This window comes from Typha latifolia, chromosome 2 (assembly GCF_019914945.1).
Source record: "Typha latifolia isolate L0001 chromosome 2, TyphaL0001v2, whole genome shotgun sequence".
NCBI lineage: Eukaryota > Viridiplantae > Streptophyta > Magnoliopsida > Poales > Typhaceae > Typha > Typha latifolia.
The window spans coordinates 17,841,449-17,860,205 of record NC_133087.1 but is presented as its reverse complement, the minus strand read 5'-3'; the positions used below and the strand labels follow the sequence as shown (position 1 = coordinate 17,860,205).

The 18,757-nt window shown below is 40.0% G+C and overlaps 4 protein-coding genes across 6 annotated transcripts; 3 read left to right on the top strand and 1 right to left on the bottom strand.

Moving 5' to 3' along the window:
• The first annotated feature begins 246 nt into the window (after positions 1 to 246).
• Positions 247 to 2,976, top strand: LOC140780900 (endoglucanase 3-like). Its single transcript, XM_073126605.1, has 8 exons — positions 247 to 845; positions 953 to 1,159; positions 1,251 to 1,451; positions 1,546 to 1,638; positions 1,766 to 1,927; positions 2,022 to 2,133; positions 2,213 to 2,376; positions 2,478 to 2,976. The coding sequence occupies exons 1-8, from the start codon at positions 597 to 599 to the stop codon at positions 2,808 to 2,810; spliced, it is 1,521 nt and encodes a 506-aa protein (XP_072982706.1). The 5' UTR covers positions 247 to 596; the 3' UTR covers positions 2,811 to 2,976.
• A 1,984-nt stretch (positions 2,977 to 4,960) lies between these two features.
• Positions 4,961 to 12,826, bottom strand: LOC140781914 (probable acyl-CoA dehydrogenase IBR3). Its single transcript, XM_073128213.1, has 16 exons — positions 12,435 to 12,826; positions 11,559 to 11,699; positions 11,237 to 11,368; positions 10,543 to 10,731; positions 10,339 to 10,416; positions 9,153 to 9,272; positions 8,930 to 9,028; positions 8,741 to 8,858; positions 8,018 to 8,286; positions 7,633 to 7,821; positions 7,139 to 7,281; positions 6,616 to 6,700; positions 6,325 to 6,534; positions 5,971 to 6,123; positions 5,544 to 5,648; positions 4,961 to 5,466 (listed from the first exon to the last, which is right to left on the bottom strand). Exons 1-16 carry the CDS (start codon positions 12,711 to 12,713, stop codon positions 5,275 to 5,277), a joined length of 2,502 nt encoding a protein of 833 aa, XP_072984314.1. The 5' UTR covers positions 12,714 to 12,826; the 3' UTR covers positions 4,961 to 5,274.
• A 177-nt stretch (positions 12,827 to 13,003) lies between these two features.
• On the top strand, positions 13,004 to 15,956 carry LOC140781915 (multiple organellar RNA editing factor 3, mitochondrial-like). 3 transcript variants are annotated; one of them, XR_012107766.1, is made up of 6 exons: positions 13,040 to 13,456; positions 13,553 to 13,650; positions 13,745 to 13,810; positions 13,899 to 14,141; positions 15,163 to 15,306; positions 15,390 to 15,956. XR_012107766.1 is itself a non-coding variant. In XM_073128215.1 (5 exons), the coding sequence occupies exons 1-4, from the start codon at positions 13,098 to 13,100 to the stop codon at positions 14,138 to 14,140; spliced, it is 765 nt and encodes a 254-aa protein (XP_072984316.1). In that variant the 5' UTR covers positions 13,036 to 13,097; the 3' UTR covers position 14,141; positions 15,163 to 15,956. The 3 variants fall into 3 exon arrangements, 2 of the variants coding, with proteins under 2 accessions (XP_072984315.1, XP_072984316.1); XM_073128215.1 differs by having other exon boundaries at positions 13,036 to 13,456; positions 15,163 to 15,956; XM_073128214.1 differs by lacking the exons at positions 15,163 to 15,306; positions 15,390 to 15,956 and having other exon boundaries at positions 13,004 to 13,456; positions 13,899 to 14,452.
• Positions 15,957 to 17,079: 1,123 nt separating this feature from the next.
• On the top strand, positions 17,080 to 18,038 carry LOC140782186 (ethylene-responsive transcription factor ERF071-like). Its single transcript, XM_073128636.1, has 2 exons — positions 17,080 to 17,302; positions 17,402 to 18,038. Exons 1-2 carry the CDS (start codon positions 17,170 to 17,172, stop codon positions 17,875 to 17,877), a joined length of 609 nt encoding a protein of 202 aa, XP_072984737.1. The 5' UTR covers positions 17,080 to 17,169; the 3' UTR covers positions 17,878 to 18,038.
• The last annotated feature ends 719 nt before the right edge of the window (positions 18,039 to 18,757 follow it).

Here is an 18,757-nt window from a genome sequence, read left to right as displayed (position 1 = left end):
GCCCCTGAAAGATGTTAATTTTCGTAGTTCTAAAGCTTGAGGATGTGGCTCTGACATCTGACCCACGCTTCTTTACCTCTTTCCGTTACTCCACTGAATCACGACATAGGATTCTCTCTCTCTCTCTCTCTCTCTCTCTCTCTGAGTGTTAAAGAGAACGTTTTCACCAATATTTCTACCGTTAATACTGTTGCAATAGGTGACCGTTAGGAACCTATAAAGCCTAAAGAGATTGAAGCCTAGACTAAGATGGTTATTATTATGCTTATCTCGCTCTGATATAGTTTTGCCTGCCAACATGGTAAATGTGGACAAGGGGGCTACTCAACGATGCCATTACTATATTCCAAGGAGGGCATTTTTTGGCCCACCAATGAGAACAACAGGGAGAATTTAGTTTGGGCTTCAGCTCTCATGTGACTCCCTTAGGACACAACGAAAGGAGTTAATAAATGAGCAAGGTGAAAGCTTTTTAAATGCTTTCCTAATGGTGACCATAATAGCAGGGCAAGGGGGGTTTGCAGAGGGGAGATAGCTTTCAGCTCTATAAATAGAGCTCTCTTCTCTAGAGCTCCTTGCCCTGGTTGTAGCTCAAAATGGCCCTCCTCTTCCCTTCTCCTCTTGTCCTCTGCTTCTTGGTTGGTCTTTTCCTCGCCAATGGCTTTAGTTTCGAAACCCAACGGCAGAGGAACCACCCACACCATGGCTTTGCAAGTCACAACTACAGAGATGCCCTCTCCAAGTCCATACTCTTCTTTGAAGGGCAGAGGTCAGGGAAGCTTCCCGGTAACCAAAGGATGACTTGGAGGAGGGACTCTGGCCTCTCCGATGGCTCAACGATGCATGCAAGAGCTCTAAATCTCATGCTTTTGTTGTTGTTGTTGTTGTTGATGTTGTTGATTTGAATCGTTTTGGGTGAATAATGTGATGTGGGTCTGTTGGTAAAATGCAGGTGGACCTGGTTGGTGGGTACTATGATGCAGGGGATAATGTGAAGTTTGGGTTCCCCATGGCTTTCACCACCACCATGCTCTCCTGGAGTGTGATTGAGTTTGGTGGGCAAATGAAGGGGGAGCTAGAGAATGCAAGGGAGGCCATTCGTTGGGGCACTGACTACCTTCTCAAAGCCACTGCCCATCCTGATACCATCTATGTTCAGGTTTGCCATCCTCTATTTCCTTTCTCTCCCTTTATTTAAGGTAAAAGATGGCAACTTTGGGGCATTTTACCTACATTGGAAGTGATTACAGGTGGGAGATGCAAACAAAGACCACGCTTGTTGGGAGAGGCCAGAGGACATGGATACCCCAAGAACTGTGTACAAAATAGACAGCAGCAACCCAGGCTCTGAAGTAGCTGCAGAGACTGCAGCTGCTCTGGCTGCTGCTTCTCTTGTCTTCAGGAAGTCTGACCCATCCTACGCCAAACGCCTCCTTCAAACCGCCATCAGAGTAATACTACTCCAAGACCAACAACTTGCACTTAATTTTCTTCAAACATCTCATTCTTTACTTTTCTCTAAGCTTCTTTTTGCATTTCTTAAAGGTGTTTGAGTTTGCTGACAAGCACAGAGGCTCATATAGTGATAGGCTACACAATATTGTATGCCCCTTCTACTGCTCTTATTCTGGGTACCAGGTAACAAGGAATCACACACATCTCTTCCTTCTTATCTCTTTCATTAATAAGTTTCTTTCTGTTAAACAAACACTTAAAACACTTGTACGTACGTTGTTGACTTAAATGCTCTGTTGGTTTGCTGAAGGATGAGTTACTCTGGGGAGCAGCATGGCTACATAGAGCCACAAAGAGACCAACTTACTTAAACTACATCCAAGTAAATGGTCAAACCCTTGGAGCTGATGAATCCGACAATACTTTTGGCTGGGACAACAAGCATGTGGGTGCCAGAATCCTACTCTCTAAGGTTGGTTCAACTTCTTTTTTTACATTTAGCCCCCTTCTAGTTGGTGATATTCTCAAGGGCTTTTATGACTAGCTATATCTATCTATCTATACAGGCGTTTCTGGTCCAAAATGTGAGGTCTCTTCATGACTACAAGGGGCATGCTGATAGCTTCATCTGCTCTTTGATACCAGGGACTTCTTTCTCTCAAACCCAATACACTCCAGGTACTAAGAAAAGACACGAATAGCTAAAATATTAGTGTGTATCTACTAATTAACTCTTTTTTTTTTAAAATTTTCACAGGGGGTTTATTGTTTAAGTTGAGTGATAGTAATATGCAATACGTGACGTCCACCTCCTTCCTCCTCCTCACTTACGCTAAATACCTCACCTTCTCCAAACAAGTCGTCACCTGCGGTGGGGTTACCGTGACCCCAAAGAAGCTGCGCTCCATTGCCAAGCGACAAGTAAGGCCACTTTTTTGCATTTATATACTCCTCTAAACTGCTACATTCACATAGAGAGATCCCCTGAAGTCGTTCAATATGATATATTTTGGGTGGCCCAGGTGGACTATTTACTCGGAGACAACCCGTTAAGGATGTCATACATGGTGGGCTACGGCCCGAAATACCCGGAGAGGATCCACCACAGGGGCTCATCTCTGCCGTCGGTTTCCGCCCACCCGGCCCGCATCGCCTGCTCGGCCGGGTTCGCCGCATTGAGCGCGGCGGCGCCGAACCCGAATGTTCTAACCGGCGCCGTCATCGGTGGACCGGACGCGATGGACCGGTTCCCCGATCAACGGTCCGATTACGAGCAATCCGAGCCTGCCACGTACATCAATGCGCCACTTGTTGGCTCTCTTGCATATCTGGCTCACTCCTTTGGCCAACTCTAATTATAATTAGGTTAAGTTTAAGATGTAGCAGTAGTAATCTGACGTGGAGGTTAGGACCCCAATGCAGCTAAAGGAGTGCATGGGAGGGTCTTTGTTTAGGGTTTGCATGATGATGTGGATTTCTTTCTTTTTATGTCCGTAATGAATGAATGTAGTTTGGAATCAATTGAATGATTTGGATTAGTTATCACTTATCAGACATCGATATCGTCTAAAGCAGCACCTCGAGCTTCCCAAAAATGTTATAATCACAGCACGGTGACACGAATCACGAGGTGATTCGGATTCGGATTCGGATTCGGATCCGGATGGAGATCCAATTCCGAAAATGCATCAGAAATCGTGCGGGAGAAGGCTCGCATTAAAATTAAAATTGGAAGGGATAGATATCGAGCATGGGAAATAACTTATAATATTTAATGCTATTTAATATTTATTGAACGCCGGGCTCTGCGATGCATCGGGAGAGGCCAAATATTTGTATCAGCCTTTGTTATCAGAAGAATATGTTGACCTTGACCTTGACCTTGACCGTGACCATGGAGCTTTCTCTCCCCCCTCTTAGGGAAACTGGAATATTATTCCACCGTACTTAAGAATATTTGTCCCCTAATTAAGGTAGCTCACATATTTGGGAGCACTAATAATAGTCTAAGACTGCCTCTCTAATGATTATTGTAATAATTAGTGAAAATTATGCTGCAAAAAAATAACTAGTATGACAGTGGTGCTTACCTGGGACTCTGGGAGGCGGTAATAGAGCTGGAAGAACAGTATAGATCGAGCTGGACTTCATTTTCTATACTCTAATAATATAATACACCATGTTAGTTTCAGAAACATATGATTGAGCTGTAAAGGGGGAACCAACCGGTTCTTGGCCATCTCCACATGGAGCTTTGTTGGTAATCACTCAAAATATTGGATGCAAGTTTGCACTTCTCTCATGGAGAAAAAGTTGACAAAGATTCTGACCAATTGATGCATCTGCTACATCCATCCATGAGTCAGAGAAGTACTAGAGAGATGTAAATGTGAGACATGTGACTTTGGCCACATGTTTGACCATTGATGGTGACAAGATGTGGGTAAGAGAAAGAGGAGTGAGCCGTATCATATGGTAATGGGCATGCATGCATTATATCATCCATGGATGGATGGATGGATGGATGGATGTGGGGCAGTCCAATGGAGTGTGAGCAGCAGCAATGTGTGCAGATGTGCATGTGGAGCTGAACTCAAAGAACATGAGCAGAAGTAAGAACATGGGCTCTCTGTTCCAATCCATCAGAAATGGCAGACCATGAGACATTCCATTCTAATAATTTATTGTGCCATCAACTTTAGTTGTATTATTTTTCATATAAGCATTAACAAGACATATGGTTATTAAAAAGCTAAGGTGACTTTTGGACTGGAAAGGACTCAAAGGGTTTAGACAGGCACGGAGAGAGAGCAGGCTTTTTGCAGTTAAAGCCATAAATCCTAACCAATGTTTGAGATCTCAACTTTAGCTTTTAAAAGGAGAAAAGAGGATCCAGGAAGAGGTGAAGTATATGCCAAAAGGTCTGGTAGATTTTTTTTTTTTTTTCAAAATAAAAAAAACACTCAGAAGCCAGCTCTTTGGTGCCAGAGGATAAGAATCCTAGAGTCTCTATTCGTGGTATTCATGGATGCAAGATTCTTCACCCATTGGTCCAGAGTAGATTCTTGGATGTAAGAATCCTAAAGTGTCTCATATTCTACAAGTCCAACTTGAGATTTCTTTTCTTTAATTTGTAGAACATTATTAGCAGTAGTGCGAAGAAGACAAATTTGGAATGCAAGATTGTCATAATTGGCAGCCAATCATGGCCTGCCAAGTACTGTGATGGCAGGGATTTCCTGGTCGACTAGCCTGCAGAGAATCCCCTGCTCTCATCCATACTCCTATCCTAAAGCCAAAGCCAAAGCCAGCCGAAGCATTTGTTCAGTAGTACAGCCATTGGCTGCCATTGCCCATAAACTGCAGCTTGGCACACCGAAAGAGAGAAAAAGTTTGACTTAGTAACATGGAAGAAAGAATCACGTACTACGTTGTTTAACATTTCACTTAAAAGCTTGCTAATAATTCCCCTTCAAATGCATATGGTACAAAGAAAGCATCCATATAGTATCAAACAGCTGTTAGCATTTAATGATCCTCATGAACATGGTATCAAAGATGGCATTGCTTTGCAATGTATTGTATCTTTTCCTTCCAAAGCATCCAAGAAGGTGCAATCATATAAGATGTATCAAATTCCAATCTGAGGCAAGGTAATGAACCTAAAGTACATTTCCTAATCCCGCATTGCCAATTCAGGAAGCTTCAGTCGTCTCTTGCCCCAAATTGTCTTATTTTCCCTATTTACTGTATAACTTGTATATATATACCCTTCTCATTCTTCTCCAAGGTATATCAGAAGTGAAAAACTCTAAAACTCTATAGCTTGGCTCTACGCAGTTCTAACTTGGCTATGGTACCAAGATGAACTTCGTCAGGGCCATCTGCGATCCTCAATGTCCTTGCTGTAGCCCATAAGTGGGCGAGAACGGTGTCTGATGATAAACCAGCACCACCATGAACTTGCATTGCCAAGTCAAGCACCTTCAGGGCCATATTTGGTGCCGCTACCTGGCAGAGGACCATGGAGTCACTTCTTGCTCATTGGAGGAACAAAATCTTTGGAAAAAAACTGCATCTTAATTTACCTTGGCCATGGCGATAATTCCACGAGCTTCCTTGTTCCCAAGTCGATCAAGTTGATCAGCTGCTTCCAAAACTAATAGTCTTGCCTGTTCCAATTCTATCCGGCTCTGAAAAGTCACACCAAAATTATATGAATTCTGAACTCAACAGGTGTCTAGCAATAGAAACTAACATTAAACAATAAACCACCAACATAATACAACTAATTGTATCCAAAGTAAAATTAACATGGTCTTCTTATAAGGATATCACATTATTGTTTCTACTTGCGCTTTCACCCATATCCATAAAAGATTATAAGCATAAGGGTGCGTATGAACTTGCTTACAATTGTGAAGATCAAGCATAATAGTATTAACTACTTCAGTCTATGAAGGTGGTTCATTTGTTTTGAGCATCAAAATCTCTTTATGATGTCAAGGGAGGTACCTTAGCAAGGTCAGACAAAAAGGAGCCTTGTTCAGCAATCATCTTTCCAAAGACCCTTCTTCTGAGAGCTCTTTCCACCATCATGTGCATGCCACGTTCAGCTGCTCCAATAAGTCTCATGCAATGATGTAATCTGCCAGGACCTAGCCTACCCTTCAAAAGCAAAAGTGTTCAAATGTAAACTCTTTTGGTCAATTTAGGTCACAATAATTATAGGCATCTGCTACCCTTATTTGATGCATTGGTTTATGCCTATTGAGGCATTTTGCTTTTCTCATTTATAGATTTTCAGTTTATCAAAAAAGAAAAAGAGAAAAAGAAAGTTCTGTAAGAAGAAAAACATGTAACACCTACTTGAGCTATCTCAAAGCCCCGGCCTTCTCCAAGCAGGATATTCCCCACTGGAACACGTACATTGTTGAAACTAATCTCTGCATGCCCATGAGGTGCATCATCAAAACCAAAGACCAATAATGGTCTTTTTATATGCACACCAGGTGTATTGATGTCAACTAAAATCATTGACTGCTGCTTATGTTTAGGAGCAGTAAAATCCGTTTTTCCCTGCATAAGTATTCCATAATCATAAGACCAGAAAGAAAGCATTTACATTAAGCACCAAATGATTAGAGGAATATAACTTACCATTAGTATCAGGATTTTGCACCTAGGATCCATCGCTCCACTTGTCCACCACTTTGTGCCATTTATTATATAAAAATCTCCCTGCCTGTATCAAGTTTAACAACAGAAACACCTGGGTTGAAATAATTTTACTCATTGGGAAATATTAAGAGTACAAAAAGGGTTTCAACCTGATGAAAAATGACTCAGGATGACAAATGACGCTAGCAACAACTATAACAGGGAAACAAAACTATGCCATATTTCAATACATCAAATTCAGATCAACAGGCAAAAACATTTGTTTTAAAATCAAGATGTGGTTACTAAGTTTATTAAATCAAATTTATGTGAGGCAAAAGGATGCAGGGATACTTAACTCCGATGGGAAGTGAAATGGATTTGTCTGTGAGAGAAGAGCAACAAGGGCATGTAATGGAAGAAAATTGCATGAAAACCAACTTACTCCAAGCATATTATGTGGTGACTTCACAACATGCTTGCATTTAATTAATTGTTTACTAAACCTGCTTTCATTTCTTACTTGGTAATTGAACACTCAATGTTGGTAGCATCAGAGGATGCAACTTGTGGCTCTGTCATTGCAAATCCAGACCGAATTGTCCCTTCCAGCAAAGGAATGAGCCACCGTCTTTGTTGCTCCTTAGTTCCATATCTTAGCAGTACCTAACCAAAGAAAAATAGTACAGCACAGAATCAAAGAATATGGTTAAAACTGCACAGACTGACAAGGAGCCTAGCTAAGATAACAAATCATTGTGCAAGAACTCCACCTAAGACAGTGCAGAAATCATTGCATGCTAATTTTACTTCACGGACCTATTATCTTTCCCCAATGAAATAGATAAATAAAAGTGAAGAATCTCGACCATTTAACCTCCAGTTAGTAACTAATTTGTGGATTCAGGTGATATATATAAGAGGCTCTAGCAGTGCAGAAGATTATTTTCCACAGTATAAACGTCAATAGCATACATTAGTGTGTATATATATATATATATGAAGATGACAGCTTACCTCCATATTACCAGTGTCTGGTGCACCGCAGTTAAATATTTGTGGGGCCCAAACTGAACGACCCATAATTTCACACAAATATCCATATTCAAGATTCGAAAGTCCCGCACCAAGCAAGAGATCATTCGAATTGTGAGAAGTATAATCTTCGCCATCAAGTAGCTTTTTTGCCCTAGCAGCACTATCAAACTGCAAATGAACCAGTCAAGAAATTATTTGTAGATACTCTTTATGTAACATTATGATCGAGAACAGAAATTCAAAACAAAAGGTTGTATAATAAAAATCAAATGAAGAAATAAACATGCAACTCAACAAAATCAAAATGTACTCTGACTGACTTTGGAATGAAGTTAATGGAAAAAAGAATCAAGTAAAAACTTACAGGAATCCACAGGTTCCATAGGCCCTCTCTCTTTGCTAATGCTTTTAGTTTCCCTTCTTCTGGATGAACCGTCCAGCGTGCATTTGATTGTGCAAGTTTGTAGAATTCATTCTCCATCGGATAAATATGATTTTCCATAAACTTAATTAATTTAGTTCGGAGTTCCAAAATCTTCTGACTTGGAACAAACTTTCCCTGATCCTTTGTGACATATGAGATATTCTTTTCTTTCTCTAACACTTTCTGAGAAACATTGGATTCAAACACACCTATACAAATTATATGAAAAGGTCAATTGGTGCAAATCTTTGCAACATTCAAAGTCAAGAGTTGGAAAAGAATCAAAGATACTTTTGAAAAGACCTGCAGAAAGAAATATATTTAGTTTGATCCAAAGTAAAGCATTCTTGTTAACAACTCACAATTGTACTGGAAACTGAAAACAATTCAGCTAAGGTAATAAACTTCTCATATCTACAGCAGTTATGTATTCCAAATGTATCTACTCTTTTATTTTTATTTCACACCCTACATTATGCAGTTATTTTGTTCACACCCTGTCTTTTCACTAATTTTAATTCCCCCTGTTAAAGCGCCAAAAACCACCTGAAGCAGGGTATCTTCTATGATTTAATGAAAAGAACAAGTACCAAATTATATATATGTGGTGCATACAAGTCCAACATAAGGTAAACTAGTTGCCTAATAGATCAAACCAGTTACCAAGTGGAGGTTGGTCTGGAAGCACAGTTTTCTGACTTATAAACATCCAAGCATAATCCACCAGAGTGTTAGCTAGCTTTCCAGCATACTTAGCAAGGTCGCCTCCCGAAGCATTACCCTGCATTTATGTGGAAAAACATCAGATATTTGAAATAAAGCATTTAATCTTGCACAAGAGAAGGCAAGTACCAAAATCCATCTGTGATATACTCCTGCATAAATAGATGCCCCACGAAATAAAGAAAAGGAAACATAGAATTTCCAGTCTGCAACTGGCCATGATTTTCCCTGCAAAAAAATGATAAACAAAAGAAGCACATACAGATATCATAGATCAAGGAATGAGGTAAATAACTAGACCTGATCAACTTTTAGAAAATGTAGTTAGAAAACAACTGTAAAGTAAGCTTACAGCTGCATGGCAGTAAACAGCCAGGTATTCTTCTAGTGAAGGGATTCCTTCTGGAGTGCCATTATATTTGAAACCTCCATGAGATGTCATGTCACTTAGCGTCACATCCACAATATAAGGCTGTGAAAAGAAGACAAAAATGGCTGACTAATGTATCATCTACTAAATATCTCTGACTGTTACTGCATGCTCTTTAGCCTAATTTTCATTTCTCAAGCAAGTCCTGATATTAAAGTTGCAAAATATATAAATGAAAGGTGTCACACTGCACAATGACATTCATTTCTCCTGAAATTTTAACCATAATGTCAGAGAATATGTTGTTTGATTAGTTACTTTTACTGCCAAGTGCCAAAGTATTTAATCTGATGTAAATACTGAAAATGCAACAACCCGCTTTGTTAAGTTCTTAGCTAAGAGAAAATTTCCCTATCAAATAAATTCTATATTAAACATTGCCTTGGGAAACATATCGTTCTTCCTACATCTCTTCCAAGTAAGAAAAACATCTAAATATGGAAGCACAGACTATGTCAAGCTATACCTCAAGTAAGAAGCACATCTAAATAGCCCAAGCTATACTAAGACGAAGCTTGCTAGAGATGGATGGAGCTTGCTAGAGATTGAAGCACAGACTATGTCAACCAACTCTGGCTTCACACAAAATCTGCAATCATTTTTTTTTGTTTTTTGTTTATGAACATGCTAGGAATAGCTTTAACATATACGCTTTTCTGAAGAAATTTAAAGAGAACCAAGCTATAAAATAGAGATGAGTAATAATGGAAAAAGAAGCTGTATGACTGAACCAAAATACTGAGGACCAAAGCTGTATACCAGACAACTCCCTAACCTAGACTATTTGGATTCAAACAGATAACCAAATCCAAGAAAGGAATGCAGGTTAGCAAAGAGTAAATCTAGAAAATTCATGTTAAATTTCAGATGCACTTATGATAGCATTCTTAAGCTAAGACACCTACATGCTATAGTAGTGTCCATGCTTGGTTGCGACAACTTTTGGTAATTAAAACTCACAATCTGAACCATGTTGCCAGAAATTCACGAGCAATTGAGTAAAAACAAAACAGTATATATTCTGACTGAAATCAAACAGGATAAACAGATGGAATCTAGTGCGCCTTGACTGCATCTCATAATTATATATAATACAAAAAACAATTACCAAGCAGCTGTATGCAACATCACACATCTGGTTCCCCAATGTTGATAGTTCCCAATCAAGTATACCAATCACTTTATCCTGCAGCAAGACAGAAGCAACTTTTCAGCCCTGCTATATGCATAACGCAATACAGCTATCATCATAAATATATTATAAACTTGGATTCCCAATATCTTATGCAGCTGCAATCAAAGGACTACTAACTTCAGTCGGATGGAAGACCAGATTATCTATCCGAAAGTCCCCGTGCACAAGGCCAGTGCCTGATCCACTAGAAGAATCATCTTGCGGAGTATGCTTTTTCAGCCACCCAGCCAGCTCAAGCATCTTAACATACCGATCAGGTTTCCCTTCACCAGTTGAAGCAAGATATTGTCTCTCCCATCTTTCCACCTAAGTAACAGACAAATAAGTAGCTCAGGAAAGTATGCCCCTTTTCAGTGGCTTGACCTATATAGTAACACATTTTAAGAGATGCGAGTACTCTAGGGAAATCAGATTAGACTTCCTAAAAAGTAAGTTGCAAATTCTATTATTTAACCCCCATTATTCAAATAACCCAAATGGAAGAAACATGTCCTTAAGGCAGCAAAACTGATGAGTAGGGAGTACATAAAGATTGCTGCTAACAAGGAATGCATTCTCATAAGTTCAACTAATGTCAAAAAGTGGATTTAGTATTATATCAGATAAATCAGAGACAATAATCAGATGTCACAGGAAGATTCATATCCCAAGTGTGAACAACCAAATGCCAAATTTAAGCAGTGAAAAAAGAATACCAACCATACTGTATTGCTATCACACTGAGAAACATACCAAATCACTTGATATCATCATTTTCAATTGATATATTGAAGATATAGTTAACCATTCAATTTAAGTAACTTTAACGCACCTGTCTCTTGCAATAGTTGTCCCTCCGGCCAAACTTTTGCAGCCCTACTGAATCCACATCAACTCTGTGCAAATCAGCCAAAGTTTTGGCAGCGGCCAGATATATAGCCTTCCTTTTCTCTGGGGTGCTTCCCTGTACACACAGAAATGCATTAATTACTTAAAATAAGAATGTGGATTAGTGTAAGTACATTTAAAATTAAAATGAGCTGATATGCTCAGTCCTGACAAAGAAGGCATTTCTTCAAATATAGTCATCTGGCAAACAAGAAAGCTGTTTTCCAAGCAGAAACAAATAAGAATGTCCAAATAATATGTCTTACGGGTAGTTTGTTGTCTGAATATATCCATCCCTCCAAATACTCCATAATATAGAAAGCTGTTCCAATTATGGATGTATCAGTGCATAGACAAAACACTGTGGGAACAGGAAGCCCTGTACCAACACCTAAGGCCTTCAGAACCTGTTGGACACCAAATTAGTACATGGAGTAAGATAAATACAAGTAATAGATACGGAAGAAAATCTGTCAATTTTTTGGTGTCCTTACTTTGAGATTTGCTCTAGCTGGCCCATATTAGTAGGAAAATGATTGTAACAGGCCAAGCAATGCAACAATCAAAGTATGGGTACATAAAATTAAGAAGTACGAATATAATTGCAGATAAGTATGCAAGAACACTACCTCTCAAAACATCTCCCCCAATAAATACACAGAAAAAAAAGGAAAGACTAACTAAACATAAGCAAACACCAGAACCAGGCCTGAAGCCCTACACAACAGAACATCTACCATCAGATGTATAATGCTCAGAGTTGGATTATTAGACTGATATAGACAAGTAATTCAAATTTTAAGAGAACTTAGTGTGACCAAGAATTAAGCCCTTCTGCTACTCAAGTTGCAGTGGAAGAATTAAACAATAAAGATTCTGTTTCAGACTATACAAATCCAATTTCTTTACCTTGAATAACAATAACGAATATTTCATATAATCTTACAACCGAAGAAAAGATATACCGCGACATGACCAAAGCTCTAAAACCGGTTAACTATAATTCTAATCTGACAGAAAAAATTCTATCTTTTCTTCTTCCACATAAATGGATCAATTAACTCCTATAGGCCATTCGATCAAACGCCTCATTTTGCGAAAATAAACTTAAATCCAACCCAATTCAAATTGAGAAAACAAACCTGAAACTCCCTCTCGACCGCGTGCGCGGACTGGAGTAGAAAACCGGGAGGCTTCTTCCTCAGCACATAGCGCTTGACGACCCCCGGAGTCCCATGGGCGACGGCCTCGAGACAAAAAGTAGGATTGGACTGGCCATGGCCGAACTGGGTGACGGTAAACCTTGCAAGAGGAGAGGGAAAACCCTCAACGTTGACCGTCGCGTACCGGAGCAGCGCCGCCTCGTCGAAGCGTTGCGCCGGATGCACTGCGCGGAGGAGGTTAGACGTCAACTTCGCCATGGATCACGGAGAAAACCCTATCTCGAGATCACAGAAATCCTAGAGAGAAGACGGGATCGGATACATCGAAGTGTGCTATCATAGTACTTAGATAGATGACGGGAGATATATCCGGAACTGAAGATTACCGAGTTGGAAAGTTTCTTAAGATGTGGAGTGTGACGTGGAAATTTTCCATTGGGAGATAAACCCAATTATCTGTTCCTCAGTAACTATCTCAACTAAGACCGTCTTCTGTTATTATAGTGACATCTATTATCTAAACCCAAGTATGTGACTGATGTGATCTTGGGCCATTGATGGGCTCATCATATCTTAGCCCACGTATTAGTTTCTCTCTGTTTGGCATTTTCGATTCCTTCCCTTTTCCAAAGTCCCAGAACCATGGCGGCGGTAACCCGAAGAAGCCTCTCCTCTCTCCTCTCCCGAGCTCTCATCTCCTCCTCCTCTCCTCCTCTATCCTCCCGCGTCATCGCTTCTTTGTCCAACCACTTTCCCTTCCCCTCCTCGTCCTCTCCGTTTACCATCCCGTCTCGCCCAAAGACGACCTCTGGTTCAGGCTACTCCCCCCTCAATGACCCTTCACCGAACTGGAGCAACCGCCCACCGAAAGAAACGATTCTTCTCGATGGCTGCGATTATGAGCACTGGCTCATCGTCATGGAGTTCCCCCAGGACCCCAAACCCACCGAGGACGAGATGGTCGCTGCCTACGTCAAGACCCTTACCGCCGTCGTCGGAAGGTAGTCAAGGGCCCTTCTTATTCTTTTCTCTTTTTTTGCCCCCAATTTATTGGGTTTTAGTCGATCTGGGGTTTAAGGGTTTCTGGGTTTCATTAGTGAGGAGGAGGCGAAGAAGAAGATATACTCAGTTTGCACTACGACCTACACCGGATTCGGCGCATTGATCTCGGAGGAGCTTTCTTATAAAGTTAAAGGTGATTCGGTTGATGGGTTTCTGTTGATTCGAGGGATGAGAGTAGTTTTTTGGTGGAAATTTTGTATCTTTGACTCTTCTGTTCCTGTTTGTAGGATTGCCTGGTGTTCTTTGGGTGCTGCCTGATTCGTATTTAGATGTGCCTAACAAGGACTATGGAGGTCAGTGATATGTTGGTTGCTCTTTTGTTTCCCTATTATTTTCATGGATTTTAGGGCATTATCCAATCATTTTACTTACATCCAACAGGGGATCTTTTCGTTGATGGTAAGGTCATCCATAGACCACAGTTTCGATTCAATGAGAGGCAGCCGACAAGGAACAGACCTCGTCCTCGGTATGATAGACGACGCGAAACTATGCAAGTTGAAAGGAGAGAACCAATGCAGCGAGGTGCATGGATGCAAGAACAGAGACCGCCTGCTTCACAGCAAGTATCTGATAACCCGCAGCAAGGGCATCAAAGTGGTTCACCAGGAGAAGGGAATTAAGGTCTTCTTAAATTCTTGATGCAGCTTAGAAGCTGGTTAGCTATTATGATCATACTAAATGATTTGTAGAAAAGTAGATACTCCAGTGTCTAATTTGATGAAGAGACTGCAATACTGTGAGTAAGGTACTATCATTTGTGTCACCGTACGTTTAGGTCATTGTAGTATGATCTGTTGAAGGGGTTCTTTCTTCATTTTTAAGTGACTGCTTTTAACAATGGTACATCTTTCATGTGATTTTGCTGGTATATGAAAGGTTGCTCCAACCTAAACAACTTAGTTACAAAAGTAACTTTATGCAGTTTTGTTCAATTTTCAATTGCTTTGGCTGGATGCTTAGTTATTTGTCTAGGCAATTCTGTGGTAATAGGCATTTGTATAGATACTTACATGTTTAGATGGCAACATACAATACAGGCAGCTGTATCTTAACCACATAAATAATAACATATATAGACTTTTAATTAGTTTTGAATTGGCGTTCCATTTGACATTCTTCACATGCTGTCATCCCTACTTAGTACAGATAAAGGCACTGTGTCCTTTATTCGTATTCTATTATATCTGCAAGATACTCTAGAGTAATTCCTTTGTTCCTTCAACAACTTAACAAGTGGACCAAAAATGACATTAAATACTTCCATAGTCTATGTGATTTGAGGCCTGTTAATGTATTAGCTTACTGATGCCACTGAGAATCTAATGTCATATCTTATTTAGACACATCTTAGGATGATCTGGGACTTATAAGCTATGTCAGAGTCATTCCTGGTCACCTTGATTTTCAAGTATCAAGATGCTATTGTATTTGCCCATTACCTAGGGTTGCTTGAATGGTTTCATAACCGACATATTCAGAAACATGTATCAAAACAAAGAACTAATGATTCAATTATGCTATACCATAGTTGTGCGTTTGATGATTAATTCTATCTGAAGCTTTATTGAATATATCTTTGGTTTACAATATTTGGTATAAGGGTATCAACATTGTGGTTGAGATAATGCCAATTATTCTACAGGTAAAATAAGTACTAGTTATTTGGGGGATTAACCAAGTCAAAAGGGTGAATTGGGAAGTAGTACCTTCTATGGATGATTACGCAGAAATAGAAGTGATCGGTAACATAATAGTTCTGACCACCAGGAGATGTTATGAGTTACAGGTGCGTCATTTCAAGTTGGATTGTTACTGTTTTGATGAATTAGCTTCTGCAGTAATAGTTCTCAAATGTGGCTCTGCCTCTAGGAGATGTGAAACAAAAAGATGGGTGGGTGAAAAAAGTGAAAAAGATGTTAGCAGGTGGAATGTTAGAAGTCATTACTTGGGAGAATGATTGTTATCAGTTCAGTGCTCAAATTCCATCCTATTGTGAGATAGATGCATGCTCTCTGGCAGAGAAATGGATAAGTGCAACATTACTTGCAACTCTCTAGTGGAGGATCTGCAGGCTGATGAAATCAGATTAAGAAATGTGGGCCAAGGTGATCATACCAAGGTATTGCCATAGATCAAGATTACTAGGATTTGAAGTTGAAAGGATCAGAAAAGGATTTCTCGTTTTGGATTCTTTGAATCCTGAAGTATTAGTCTACGGTAAAGGCGAAAGCCTTCCATTTTTGGATGGATATGTGGATAGCTAAGTTCAAGCAAATTGTATCTCCAAACTTATACGTTAATATAGGACGATGGAAGAATGATAGCTTCCAAGCTAATTGTTATTCAAAAATCTGTTGATAGAAAGGAATGTAAGAGTATTCTGTGTTTTCTTAACATAAAAAATCTACTTGTAATGCTGGGCATGACTCCAAATTACGTCTTGGTTCTTTTTTATTCATACGGTTGTGGATTTCCTTCTATGATCTTATTGTATAGTAGGAAAGTAGATGACACTGCGACAGGAATATGAATGCTTCCTACTATGAGTTTATTTTGGACTAAACTAGAACTTTTTTTTATTAAAGTAAAATTATTTCTTAAATTTATTATCGAATGAGATTTAATTTACTATAGTCATAGTAAAAATATTTAATTAATTAATATTTTTAAAAATATTAATTAGTTTAGTATTTTTATTACTAAATATATTTTTTTAGATTAAGTTAAAGAGATTTACATACATAAAATATTGATTAGTTCAATTCAATATTTTAGGATCAGATAAAAATATTAAATTAATTAGTATTTTTATTTAGAGATCAAATGCTAATTAGTTCCAGTATTTTTTTTAGAGTTATAATAAATTCGGATAAATTGTATATCTTTCTTTTCTACTGTGTCTACAAACCTCGCTCCTTATCCGGTCCATGAATAATCGTACAGAGAAGGGACGACCCATATCGAACTAATTTTCGTCCTCTTCCCAGTTGGCCGAAACGGAAAGGCGAAGGTATTACGTCGTCTCTCTCCGTTCCGTCTGCGGTACACCGAACTTCCTCTGTACTATCAACATCATGGCTGTCTGATTATAGGCCCCCCCCCCGGACCCACATTGCTCCAAGATTCCCAACCCACTTCCACTCCCAAGTCGCAAGTCGCAAAGTGGGTTGCAATTCGTCACACCGATGGCATCGCCTTGTAATTAATCACCTCCTCCTAGGGTAATTTCTGCACGGGCTCGTAGTGTACGTTACTAGCGTCACCCCACGTCTTACCCTCCCACCAATGACAACACTGCACGCGGACCTGACGCTCGTAGTCAGCACCAGCCCTTTCCATCTCTTCGAGGATTTATGTCACGTGGCCGGCATGATTCTTCTCTCACTTCGTCACCTTACCCTCCACCCCCCTCCCCCCCCCCTCCTCTCTTTTTTTTTCAAAAGTTCGCTTTAAAACGCTCGCCAGTTTACTACCTTTTTTTACTCCAATACCCCGTACCTCGGAAACAAATTACAACAAAGGAGAGCGCCTTAGAATGGCTATATAAGGGAGGGGGAGAAGGTGGGGTTGAGATGCGCAATTAGCTTTATCTTATCCCTCCTCGTATAAAAAAGAAGAAGAAAAAGAAGAAGAAGAGGAGGAGGAAGAGATGTGCGGTGGAGCGATCATCTCGGACATCGTGGCCTTCAAGAACGGCCGTGATCTCACCACCTCGCGTGAACTTGGGCCGTCGGATCCTGTGGCACTCGCGGATTCCGTCAGCTCTAAGCCCACGGCCACGGGTGAGCTACGAAAATTATAACCTTATCATGTGAATTATGTGAATAAGAACAAGAGCTCCCATGCAAAACTAAGGTTATTATGCGTTTTCCGATCGGCAGGGGAAAGGACGAAAAGGCCCCTGAGGGGAGGAGACAAGGGCAAGGGTCGGAAGACGGCGTACCGCGGGATCCGACGGCGCCCGTGGGGGAAGTGGGCGGCGGAGATTCGAGACCCGCGAAAGGGGATGCGGGTATGGCTGGGGACGTACGGGTCCGCGGAGGAGGCGGCCAAGGCTTACGACGTGGCCGCGCGCGAGATACGAGGCAGCAAAGCCAAGCTCAACTTCCCGGACTCTCCCCCTCTAACCCGCAACCCGGAACCGAAAACCGAGGGGAAGTCGGCCTTGGAGGAGAGCTCGGCGTCGAGTTCGGTTTATTCGTCAGAGACTTCGGCGCTGGAGTGGGGACTAAAGGAGCAGATCTCGAGCCTGGAGTCTCTTCTTGGACTCCCGCACGAGGGTGGTGGTGGTGGTGGTGGCGGTGCTAAGGATTTAGAGATTTGGGATGATGTCCACGATATCATGATGGACGGCTGAGATGCCACGTTGGGACCTTTTCATTTTATTTATCTACTAGTAGGTTAATCTCGTTTATATATATATATATAATTTTAAGAGTAAATAAATATTTAATAAGTGCTCTTTTAAAAGAAATGATGTTGACGGTTCTCTTAATTAATGTAATTTATGAGTCAAAACGGAGTACTAATTCAATCATGTGACAAATTTGCAGTGCAAACTCGCCCACGGTTTACTGAAGAGACAAGACGTGAACTAATTATTTTGTTACTAGAAAAATCTTCAGCTTAAGTTTTAGCTTTGGGATCATGACCAAATGTTTCTAGAAAGCCATAAGATATACTACCTACCCACATAAAATTACGGAAGCTAATTATATATCTCGGTTAATTAGGAGACAATAGTACATCTCAAGTCAGAGCAATCAACTAAACTGCTAAAGATTAATAATATCACATACCGTGTTACTAGAAATTACCATGGATGCATGCGATTATTTCTCGTAGTTCACAAAGGTGGGGCCTTATAATAATTATATATCTTTTTTTTTTCTTTTTCTCTATGTGAGAAAAATAATAAGAAGCTGAGCTTATTAGAGATTATTGATTCCATTCCACCCTAGAAGTTAGGGTTGATGTTTAACTAAAATATTATATATGTATGATTTCAGTTTGTTGTCTAATCTCTATATAAAAAAAAAATTATTAGATTTATTTTTTTTGGGTTTTGTTTATAATTAGTATGCAGACTCATAATCAATAACAAAAAAATAATAAGATGCTTCTTTTGCAAGTGAAGCTAGCAATGGTTTGTCAACAAAAAAAAAAAAGATCCTAGTAATCAATCATGATCAAACCTAACATGAGACAAATTCCGGTCACCGTTTGACTTGCCATCT